Source organism: Lagopus leucura, unplaced genomic scaffold (genome assembly GCF_019238085.1).
Source record: "Lagopus leucura isolate 7727_CA_CO unplaced genomic scaffold, USGS_WTPT01 Super-Scaffold_100001, whole genome shotgun sequence".
Lineage (NCBI taxonomy): Eukaryota > Metazoa > Chordata > Aves > Galliformes > Phasianidae > Lagopus > Lagopus leucura.
Genome location: NW_024962262.1, coordinates 51,468,237 through 51,480,492, shown reverse-complemented (window position 1 = coordinate 51,480,492; position 12,256 = coordinate 51,468,237). Strand labels below are relative to the sequence as shown.

General features: G+C 38.8%; 1 protein-coding gene across 1 annotated transcript in view; it reads left to right on the top strand.

Annotated features, from left to right (window-relative positions):
• Nucleotides 1–9,190, top strand: part of DHRSX (dehydrogenase/reductase X-linked) — a gene marked incomplete at its 5' end in the record, with an annotated part of 159,450 nt that extends 150,260 nt beyond the window's left edge. The window contains one exon of the mRNA XM_042866790.1: nucleotides 8,728–9,190. Coding sequence (XP_042722724.1) covers nucleotides 8,728–8,925 — 198 coding nt within the window. The remainder of the gene's footprint in view (nucleotides 1–8,727) is intronic.
• Between the last annotated feature and the right edge of the window lie 3,066 nt (nucleotides 9,191–12,256).

The following is a 12,256-nucleotide window of genomic DNA, read 5'->3' as shown; positions in this document are numbered from 1 at the left end:
ACAGCAACTGGAATTATAGGAAACATTTGTTTGCAGAACAAAATCCCTTTCTTCCCCACCTTTGTTTGTCTTCCAGTTTAGGTTTCTTCCCTTTCTATTCTATTTCCTAACTTAAGAAATATTGTAAAATTGAAACTCAGATCAGTTGGAGCATGAACAGTGCTAAAAAAAACATTTCGAGAAATGTGTAGATCTTGTATTGAGAGACATGTTATCATGGGAAATATTAATGATAGGCGGATGGTTGGACTGGATGATCTCAGAGGTCTTTTCCAGCCTTGGTGATTCTGTGATTCTAAATGGCATTTGGATATCTGCTTGAAACTTTTTCCTTCAGCCAGAACAGGCTCTTGCAGGAATATCTCACATCAGTCCTGCAGAAAGAAATCAGTAAAAGCAGAAGGGAAGTGATGGCTGCGATCCAGGATGAGGACAGGACATGTGGAGAAATATTCTCTATTGTGCTTATCCAGGAAGGAATTTGCACCTTCTCACCACAACTTCAGTGCCAGCAGGAGCCCTGGGAAATACTTGACTTCTATAACTGCACTGGGCACAGGACTGTTCTGTATCCCTTCTAGATACCAGAGCCTGTGAAACAGACATTAGTCTGTTTAAATTGGGTTTATCTCATTCCATCTGTGCTTTGTACAGTCTTAAGCTTTTTGATCTCATCACAGCTTGTAAAGAATTTCTGTGTTGTGGTTCTTTTAAAGATTCAGGAGTTCCATTCACTTCTGTCCAGAGTGCTCATAAGCAGTAAAAAAAAATTAGCAATCCTGATTTAAAAAAAAAAAACAAACTTGTAAAGTCGATGATAAAAGTGTCAGCTTCCATTTTCATAGAAGGGCAGAGTGACTCGTCAAAAATTAAACAGAAGGTGAAAGATTTAAGGTAAAGGTAGGGGCCTACATGTCAGAAGTAGCCATGTGTAGAATCATATGATCATAGAATTGCTCAGGATGGAAAAGACCTTAAAGATCATTGAGTCCAACCACGACCTCACCATACTACCCTGACTCCAACAAGCCTCTGCTAAATCACCTCCCTGATCACCACATCCAAACAGATTTTAAACACATTCAGGGATGGTGACTCAACCACCTCCCTGGGGAGCCTATTCCAGTGCTTAAAAGATTTGTTTTCTGCAAAATCCAAGACACTTACTTTGCATTAGCATTTGGGTATGAAAATAAGTTTTTCAAAAGTGTACGCTCCCAGGACCATCATCTTCAGCATCTGAAGTTGTGTCTTCCACTGCCAACATCTGATTAAAAAGGCAGCTGCCATTTCAAATATAAGCAAACACTTTTGAGTGTTTTTCTATGTTCCCCAAAAGCTAGCCTCTTTTGTAAGAATTCAACAAACTGAAGATGACCCGTGTGCTGGTATGAAATAATGCATTAGGGAATGAAAGCTCTACAGTCTTCATGGTTGTTTGTTGTTGTACGTCCTCTTTAATTTTGATATATTTACATCTTGATTCATATTTAAATTGTGTTTCCAACTAAAAGAAATTGGTTGCATGTTATTAAATGAGGCCACTACCTATCAAAGAGCTTGCTTCTGTAAGAGAGTTGTTGGAGGGAGGAGTAGTCTTACATTCTAATTTATATTTCTCAGATAGTAATAGTTCAAAACCCAGCAGAGCTAAAGCCTTGCATAGCTAATAAAAAATAACAAGATGGTTCCTTAGCTTTTTTCCTAGCATGAATACTAAGTTGTAACGAAGCATTCTTAGTTAATGATAGATCAGTCTGCATTTAGGAATGAAGAAGATTATATTGAATTGCTCACATGATACTGTAATGGCCGTAGAACTGGTGGTAAACAAAGAAACCGTCTCCAGTCTAGATTAAGATTTGTCCTGACCAGTAGATCACTCTGGCTGTCTGTTCATAGGGATATTGCAGAAAATGTCAGGTGATGTAAACGTACCCAGGATAATTCAGAGTGATTTAAGCCCATCCTCGTCAGTAGGTAATTCCAGATGGAGTGCCACACCCCCAGAAGCATCTTCAGCATTTTGTGAAGTCTCCTGGCTCTTTCCTCCTGCTGTTGCCTGACTTCTTTCCAGCAAGTGGCTGTCTCTGCTGGATACTCACACAGTGCCCGGGGCAACAGGGTCCTATTTGTCAAACTTTGCTTGCTATTACCGAGCTCAGGAAAGTAACAAGTGTAATGTAACTTGAGTGGCTTTGGCGCTATCTCATTTCTGACTTTGAAGACCTTGCTGTCTGTTGCAAAATGAGCTTAGAAATCAACATGCAGGTGGAGTAAGCTTCCTCAGTGCGCTTGACAAAGTGAACAAAGGATTCAGTTATGATTAATGACTTTGACCTGCAATTTCAACTCCCTGCAGTTATGTAAAGTTGAGTTCTTGCTTCTGGCTTGAAAACTGCTTAAAATTAAACATTGTTCTTCTAGTTCTTCATTCCAGTGGCTTAGAAAACGCAAGGTGTAAATCAAAAAACGCTCATTCAAAATCACTGGGGCAATGTTGCACTTGTAGGTTAGAGAGATTCCATTTGAAATTAAGACCTCTAAGTTTATTTTTGTTCATTTAGGCATCTGCAAGTGAATTCGGTGTTGAAGCTGATATTTGCAGCCAGTGTAGATTTCTTTCAGTAGAGCCCAGAAAGCTGGCCAGCCAACAAGGGCTTTGTTATGCTGCCTTATAGCATAAGCATCTGATGCTACTTGAGGTGACACGCGAGGTCCTGCTCAGTCTGAAGCAGCTGCATTGGAAGAGGCGGGCTCAGGGCTGCAGCTGCTGTTGTCCTCAGTAAACCTTTGCTCGTGCTTTGAGTCTGACAGAAGAGCCATCCCAGGGCTTCAGAGCAGAGCTGCTTGGCAATTTTCCAGCAAAGCAGATTTCTCGGAAAGCATTGCCCTGACACAAAAACAAAGTGAGACCTTCCACCGATGACACCATCAAAAGATTCACTGGAAATCGAGCATTCAAGCCTGCGTCCCTGCCTGTTTCTTGGGTCCAAAGGCTGACCCCAGCAGTGTGACCCCAGTCCAACCAAGAGGGTTTCTTTCTTCCATGGGCTACGTTGTCTGTTGGCCTCTCAGCCACCTACCTTGGGTCTGATGCGAAGAAGAGGAGGGCCTTCTGAGTCCCTCAGTGTATCTGGATTTTTTGGAAATATCTTTCCAGGAAAATTGGGTTCAATAGGAAGAAAATGAGAGATTCAGGATTTGATACTCTTGCGTCTATTTGCCAGGCATCTCTGCTTCTTTTCTTTATAGCAGCTCATACTAGGGTGCTCAGAGAAAAGATTCTCTCTTTCCCAGAAAATGTATGAATTATTTATATTACAAAAGCTCCTTCAGCTTTTTTTGTTGTTGTTGTTGTTTGTTTGAAAACTGCCTTGTGTTCTTAATTCATCAGTGTTTCACTTTCTGTTATATATTAATATCCATGTTTCAAAATGATTACTATATAGCCACAGCACTGACAGGAGAAAGGCTTTACGTTTTACCCTTGCCATTTCTGTTTGTAGTTGCTGTCTTTTTTAAAGATGAAATCTAGAGAGTTTTATTATGGCATGAATTTGCAAGTTATGGTCCGGGGAGAAATTAATTTGATGGTGCTGGCAGACTCTCCAGGGAGAGCCATATATTCTATAAAACGTCTTTATCTCTTGTGGGTCTATAATCAAGGCAGAAATCAGATAGAAATGGAATAATAGTGAGCTATGTGGGAAAGAATAGGAAGAAAGACAGAACGCAGATGGCAACCAGGACATTTAGTGACAGCAGAGAGCTCTCAAAAGCTGTGCTGCAGACTTTTGGTGGCATTGACCTCCTGGAGATCTGACAGTTGATCCTGGCCACAGGACCTACATCCAGCTGTTACACATTATTTACCAAAGGTTGCTGAGCACACCTTGCACCCTTGTAATGGTTTCCATTCTACTCTTTGTTTTCAGTACTCCATGTTTCAGATGATACATTTTAGCTGATTAGTTTTTGCTTAAATTTCCAAAGCAGGTATTGCTTTAGGAGATTTAGACACTGCCAAAGTTACAAGAAGTGTGTTAAGAGTGCTTAGTCCATACCCTGTGACATTAGAGCAACTTTTGTTATTTCACCCCCCAGTCTTGCATCCTTAAGTAATCTCTTCTTGCATTGATTGGCTAATTCACAGATCCTGGTAATCAGTGCTACCTGGAACAAAATTTGTTTTTCACTGTTTCTTTGTTTTTGTTTTTTTTTTCCAGTTTGCCTTAATATTCATGGGAACACTATCCCAGCTTTCCCATTTTTGAATATTTTCTAACTATTCCATGTTGTGCTTTGCCTTAATTCTTGAGAGTCAAATGATGCATTAAAGATGAGTGGATCTCACCCCACCATTAACTGCCAGCAAGTAGGTAAATGACTTTTTTAAGCTAAGTAGCAGTAATTTCATGTTCTCCTTCCTGTTGACAAGCCCCACTATGTGTATTGGTAGTAGTGCTCCGTGATCCCAGATGATCCATCTGATGAAGTGTATGTTCAGCTTTTCAGTGCAGAGGCAAGTCAGCAAAATACCAACATTGCAAAAACATCACCAGAACGAGCAACTTTGAGAAAAGTAAAGGATTTTAGTAATTTTAAAATTAAAATTTTAGTAATACTTCATAGTCACAAAGATAGGAACTCTTTCCTGTCTGTGTAGGGCATCATGGCAAACATCCTGGATTTCATAGGTCATAGTGTTCAACCAGTAGCGGGCAATTTCTCTAGCCTTCCATCAGATGTTCTCTGTTCTAGAAGGTACCTAAGCATAGGTTAGATGTGTTTCTAGTCTCTTGCTTGTGTTTCCATTTTCTTTTCAAGAGCTTTATAGTTCATCTTTTACTGAGATATCACATAAAATAAAACCTATGAGGTTCCCAGAAGAGTTGGCAACTAAGAGTAGTGCTTCCACTGCTGGAACAACTAATTCTGCTCCCTGTCTGGATACTCATGAAATGCTCCAGTAGCTGTACATTGTTCCACATTTCTTTCTTCCCATGAGTTTCTCAGGAACCCATAAAAAGGCAGGACCTGTGCATGTACCTGTGTGTCTCTGTTTGTTGCTGTTGTCGTGTAGGTGTGCACTAGATCTAACACTTTGGAAAAGAATCTTGGCTGTACAAAGGTAGTGTGGAGTTACCCTTCCAGCCTCTGAAAACAGATAGGTCATCCACCCAGCAAAATGTCCGGGGCACTTCTGGCCATTCCTTTTTACCACTTCCTTTTTACCTTTATTAAAATAAAAAGGATGCCAAAACAGCAGAGAGGTCTTCAAGTAAGTTAATGTTAAATTTTTCATCATTAATTGAGCACTCCAAAAATGGGATAAGACAATTAATTAATCATACATATGCAATTCTGTTCCCCTTTGTACTGGAAATATTGTTTTCCTCTAACTTAAATTAGTATGCACTAATTACTTGATATATTGTAGTATGTTTTCCCCTATGTGTTTAGATAATTACTGTCAGCAACAGCTGGTAGAAGGTTCCCAGAACAGTACCTGTATACCCTGTAAATTGAAAGTTTGCACTGGACCTCATACTCAGCATAATGGATATGGTGCACAGGATGAAAACCAAATTCAATCTTGTGAAAACTTGCATAAGCTGACCTTAATGGATGGTGATGATATCACTATGCTTATAAGACTGTTTGCAGTGTCCATGTAAGCAAATTTGATATTCCATAGAATCTTAAAATATCTTGGGTTGGAAGGGGAATCCCCTGCCATGGGTAGGGCTGCCCCCTACCAGCTCAGGTTGTCTGTCCAACCCGGCCTTGAATGCCTCCAGGGATGGGGCACCACAGTTTCTCTGGACAGCCTGTGCCACTGCCTCACCATACTATGTGTGAAAAGTTTTCTCCTGATATCCAATCTAATCCAATCTCTTTTAGTTTAAAAGTGATCCCCCTTGTCCTACCTATCACTATCTCCCCATATAAAAAGTTGGTCTCTGTTGTTTTTATAAGATACCTTTAAGTACTGGAAGGCTGCAATTAGGTCTACTTGGAGCTTTCTCTTCTCCAAGCTGAACAAGCCCAAGTCCGTCAGCCTGTCTTCACAGGAATGCTTCTCCATCCCTCCAATCATCTCCATGGCCCTCCTCTGGACACACACCAACAGCTCTATGTCTTACTTGTGCTGAGGACCCAGCATCATCTGAGACTCCTCTGTATTTTCTTTATATTGAAGAATAAGAAAGAATTTGCAGTACAAAATAGTTTGGTAAATATCTACTACAGCTGCATGAACAAAACCGACGACGGACTTTCAATCCACATATAATCTTTATTTAACCTTTTGGTGGGGAACTCACCTGACATACAAAGAAAATTAAAATCTTTATATGTCTTGAAAAACCTGTGAGACCCTTTCCAGTGAATTAGTAAGGGCACATGGTATTTCTGACACTATGGGAAGATACATATAGATGACACTCTGCTTATAATGCCATAATCACAGAATTCTGCCCACAGACATTCACAATTTTTTTTTAAAGCATCTTGGTTATGAGCTGCTGTCATTAAAATTTGCAAGTCATTGACATTGACATTTATACTTGTTTGTGCTGGAGAGCTGTTGAAGTCAGGAACATAATGTCCAGTGAACCATTGCATGAAATAATGGTTTATCTGTGTCACTGGATTTTTAATTAAAGCACAGCAGAACGTTAAAAACTTTGGGGTTTTTTCTGTCATCTAGAATAAATGAAATAAAATAAGAATGCTTATATTCACCTTTGCTCTTCTTCTTTACAATATTAAGATATTTTATATCTCACCATAACTGATTATGATAGTAGCCAGTGTATGTTTTTGTCAACAAGCAGAAGCCACTTTTTAGAGGCATCCTAACCCTAAAAAGATGTATGCATGCATATAACTTTATGTTGTTTAAATAATCTGCTGGATGTGAATAGCACTATTTTCCATATAATAAAGAAGAGTGAAGTAGTAGCAACAGAGTACTAAGCTGAGATAAAGAAGCACTTTGTAAATGTTCAGTTTCACTAGATGGAATTTCACAATATAGCATTCTTCTTAAAAAAATACTTCAGAAGTCACCTGGACCTAACATACTGTTTTCGTAACATACTGACTGATATTTTGCTGAGAGAATAGTCCTCTGGATAGACGATCATAGAATCATAGAATGATTCATCATTTTATTTCATTAGATGGTATTTGAAATGGGAAATACTCTGTTTGTGTGATAATTGATAGTAGAAACTAAACTGTCTGTTATATGGCCACTGAAGGAACGTATGGTGGTTTAATATTTCTTAGCAGCCTGTTGGCATCAGTAGTTTTTCCTTCAGCTCAAACACCTTTGGACAGGGCTTGGCATGTAACCCGTGGGACATGTGTATTGAAACAGTGTGGCTCTGGGCATGGAAGTGCCTCAACAGAGTTAGTTTCTTCTTCAGCAGTTCACATTTTGGGTAATGATGTACCTCTCTTCGTGCAGGGAACTTGTTTTCCTCAGAGGTGCTGGGGGTGCTGTGCCCCAGTGGCATCCAGGGAGGTCTCCGTTTGGGCAACCTTGCCTTACTGTGTTGTTTGACATGGCTCTGATTTAACTGTAAATGAGGCCAAATGCCAGATGCATCATATAAACTAATGATTACTGAAAAACTGTGCTCTATTTAGTGTGCAGTGAGAAAACAGATGGGTTGTTTCCTCTTAAAATTATCTGAACTTTGTCACAAAAAGCTTCAAATGATCTTTTTTTTTTTTTTTTAATTAGTCACTGAGTAACCTATTCAATACTGTCTCATTCATCAAGTGAGTTCTTCACGTAAAGACATCCTGTCAGGTGCAGCAGACAAAGCAACAAACAGCACTGGTACTATTAATGACTCATAGAATGATATTGCAAGGATTGTAAAATGACACCGTATTATCTAGCAGACACTGATCATAACTGTATGATTTATAAAAACAAAACACATCAAATGTGTTGTAAATATGTTCTCCACTGAAGGAAAATAAATGCCATTGAAATCAATTCACTGATAAGCTACATCATCCTTCTGAACACAGAATGGGAAGGAATGTTTTACATATCCTTGGGATGAAAGGAGTTATCACTCTCAGCTATTTGTTTGATAATGTTCATTTAATACTTATGCTATATCAGACATCATAAATCTTTCACTATTTTACTTTATGACACTGCAGAACTCTAATTATGCTCTGTATAAAATGTAATTCCCTGGTTTACCTGCCTGCTCGGATTGAACTGGCGAAGCTTAAATTGCTATTGTGGTTTTTACCATACTTTGCTCATGTCATACTGTTGTAGTGAACATATTGTGCATACAGCACAGTGTTCATCTTCTTAAGGCAGAGTACAGGCCTTTTCTTCCTTGAAAAGAATGAGTAATTGCACTTGGATTTTAATATTTGTGTTTGCTTTTAGGGTTTATTCGCTCTAACTGTGAAAACTCAGTAATTTTGTGTGCTGCATCTGACTAGGTCTTGAAAAAATAGACCAGTTTTCATGTACCTGTTCTGTGGATTTAAGCTATAACAAAATAGTGCTATGGCAAAAATGAACCTGTACTCTGCTGGTTTGATAGATGGCATTCTCATCATTACCAGCTTGAGGTTATGTTGAAAAACGAGGGAAACTAATTGTCACTGGTAAGACCCTATGGCAAAACAAAAGTCTTGTACCTCTCCTGAATTTGTTTTTTGTTGTTTGTTCTGCAGACTCCAGAAGAAGGAGCCTCTACAACCATCTATGCAGCAGTATCACCTGAGATGGAAGGAGTTGGCGGCTGTTACCTTTACAATGAGGAAAGGACAAAATCAGCTGACGTAGCATATGATGAGGAGCTGCAAAGAAGGCTCTGGACAGAAAGCTGCAAGATGGTTGGGATTTCTGATGAATCCAGCAGAGCTCCCTAGAAGAAGCCACTTCCAGCTGAGTAAATGAAATATATTGGCAAGCATCTAAGGTGAATTCTTGCAGCATCAGTCATCATCCTGGAAATCACCGTTCAGTCCCAAAGGCAAACATGAACAGCTCTGTTCTTCACTGAAACCCCTAGTCTGCTAGGGTGTAGGGGGAGTATTCCCACAGAAAGATGTACGTGGTTGGTTTTAAATCTAACCATCAGTTTTGTAAATCATGATGTTTCAGTCCGTGATTAAAATACAATCTTTAACCTTGTGCGGAGTTGAGTTTTCATTTTTTGTTCAACAAGACAATACTTTCCCTGGTGAGCACTCTGTATCTATGGCATCTTGAACTTAAGCTACCTTTGTACATACAGTTTACTCTTTCATAATCAGTTTTAAAACTTGCAGCTTCTTTCCTTAAGCTTCATTAATCTTTAAGACTCTTTATACTGAATGTCAGTTCATTCTAATTTAGACATTTGGCATTCATTATAATTATATTGTTTCTATCATAACATTAGTTTTATATGTCAAAATTTATCCAGAGGTTTTAAGTAAAAATGAGAACAACAAAAAAAATATATGTAACATCTAGAAAAATATGGTCTTAGGATGTGGAATTTAAATGTTTTCAGATAAGGTTTAAATAAGAATCTGAAGAACGAGGAAGGGATCAAATGTCAAAATGCTGGCATGCATTGTGGCAGAGGGTGCAGTTAGCTTGTTGTCTCTGCAGTGGGCATAGATTACTTGTCTCAATTTCTCCTGAGCCTATGTAAACTTGTTTCTTGCCTTTTCCTTAGCAAGGAGGTTCACTCATCTATTCCTTGTTAGATGAAGAGTCATTTCCTTTGGTTAGTATTAAAACTGGTTAATATGAGTTTCAAGACTAAAGTTGGTGATTTGCAAAAGACATCGAACAGTGCTGTCCACCTCATCTGTGTTGTTAAGGGTTTTGGAGTTTGAGACTTCCAGTGTCTTCTTTAGGTTGTTTCTATTCCGTACTGAAAAATAGTCCATGCTTACCCACTTGAGTTACTTACACAGAAGTGACAGGATATTTTTCATTTAATTATGCATCTCTCTCCTAAGAATTCCTAACAGATAATTGGCTTTTTTTTTTTTTTTTTTTACTGTTACTGAGAGTGGAACTGATATTTTTTATGGAGCTATATTTGATAAACCCCAAATTTCTTTTCTGGGTGATAGAGAGCTCAGATACTGCTTATTTTGAACAGTGAGTTCAGTTCTACCTGTATATGCCATTGAAGAAGGATGTTCACATCTACGAAGTGAGGAACAAAACTGATATGTGAATACAGTTTGAGATTTTACAAGCTCAAATAACTAAAAGAACTGGATTCTCAACATTTTAACCATGAATGTGATAAAGTATTGGAATAACTTCCTGTCAAGTTTAGAAGTTGCCCCCAAATTTCTCTCCTCAGCAGAAGAAACTTTCCAACCATGTATGGACTCTGTGACTAGGGGACCTGAACTCTTGCTGTTAACAGCCTTCTCCCATGTCATTAATTTTAGATATTGTCTGGAAAAGCAGCACAATCCTATAAATTCCATCACGTTTCCTTTTTTAAGATACACACGATGATGGAAAGCAATAGGTGGATGTAAAGCTTATATTCACTGAATGACAGAACTAAATGCAAAAATACTGTTGTGCTCTCATTTGCAGCAGATTATAAACAATATAAATGTGTTTCTATGCACTGAACCCCAAAATAATATCCCCTTTGCTCTATTTTTGCTCAGACCTGGTGTTTCACTGACCATATCTCCGGTCTTTGGTTTAGAGAGAAAACACGTCTGACAGAAAGAAAGCATACTGACATGCCCATAGAATAGCAAGGAGATGCCAAGACAAAAAATAGTACGAACAAGGAAAAGTAGATAAGAATGAAAATAATAAAAATCTGAAGGAGAGCATATTTCCCCTCTGAAATAAGTAATGCATGATTTATTTCTGTCTCCTTAGAGTTAGTATGTACGTGGGTTAGCAGCAGGAAGTTTATCACTCACTCACTATAGCACTTTCTCCGTATGACTGGCTGACTTTTTTTGGTAACTGAATGTAGTATTTGTGAAATGTGCCAGATTGACACCCTGGGAACTAAAATCCTCTGTTTATTCACGGATCATGCACAGGATGCTCTAAGCCTGCTAGACAGCCAACGTTTTCATGTTGCCATAGCATTCCCACAGAGCATCACTGCTGCTAGAAGTATGTCTAGGATTACTCAAATTAGATAGAACCAAATTACCTTCAAGATTAACTCTATCAAAGCTGCACAATATTTAAACAACCAGTTTCATAGAATCATAAAATGGCTTGGGTTGGAAGGCATCCCAAGGATCATCAAGTTCCAACCCCACTGCCACAGGCAGGACCACCAATCTCCAGATCTGGTACTAGACGAGGTTGCCCAGGGCCCCATCTGACCTGGTCTTGTGCACCTCCAGAGACCGAGTATCCACAGCCTCTCTGGGCAGGACCTCATCACCCTCTCTGTAAAGAACAGAGTAGCATAAGGAATGGTAAAATAGCAAATACTAAAGGGAATTAGCCACTCTTTCAGTGTACTCTGAACCACTCTGTTAGTGGTCTCAGTCCCATGAAATCTGTTTTAATGGCATTGAAAACGATTTGTGTGAACCGAATACAGATATATATACTGAATACAGGAATACAGATTACAGATCATGCCTGAAAGAGGGAAAACTAAGTCCTAAAATCAGAGATTTCTAGAACAGTGCAGCGCCATGAAGTTGTAGTTGAGCTAATTGTAAAAGCATTATCTTAAGAACTAGAAGTGGTGAACTGTGTCTACTTTGCAGTGTCATACAGGCATATAAGCTTGTCTTGAGCAAAATCCAGTGTTGTTATAAAGCCTTGCATGTCACTGTGAGTCCTCCCCTTTGACATCTGGAAAAATCCAACTTAATCCTTCGCATATCTATTTAGGGATAAACACGTATATAGACGTAGCATATAGAAGCAAGACAATGATTTTACCGCTGCGTACAGCAATGCTAAGAATTCCTTGACACTTCACATTTCAAGAGCATGGAATTTTTGAAGACTGGTTTCATAGAAGATATGGCTTAGAGATGGCTTCTGTCCTTATGGGAGATGCATATATGTATGCAACAAACAAACAAACAAAACCCAACCTGAGAACTTTTCAATCTTGCAAAGAAAGGTAAATCAGACTTCAATAATTGTAAACTGAAGTTGGACAAACTAACCTTACAACAGGAAAATAGATCATCTTTCTGTGAGAGTAATTACATATTGGAACACATAGATCTGATAACTGAA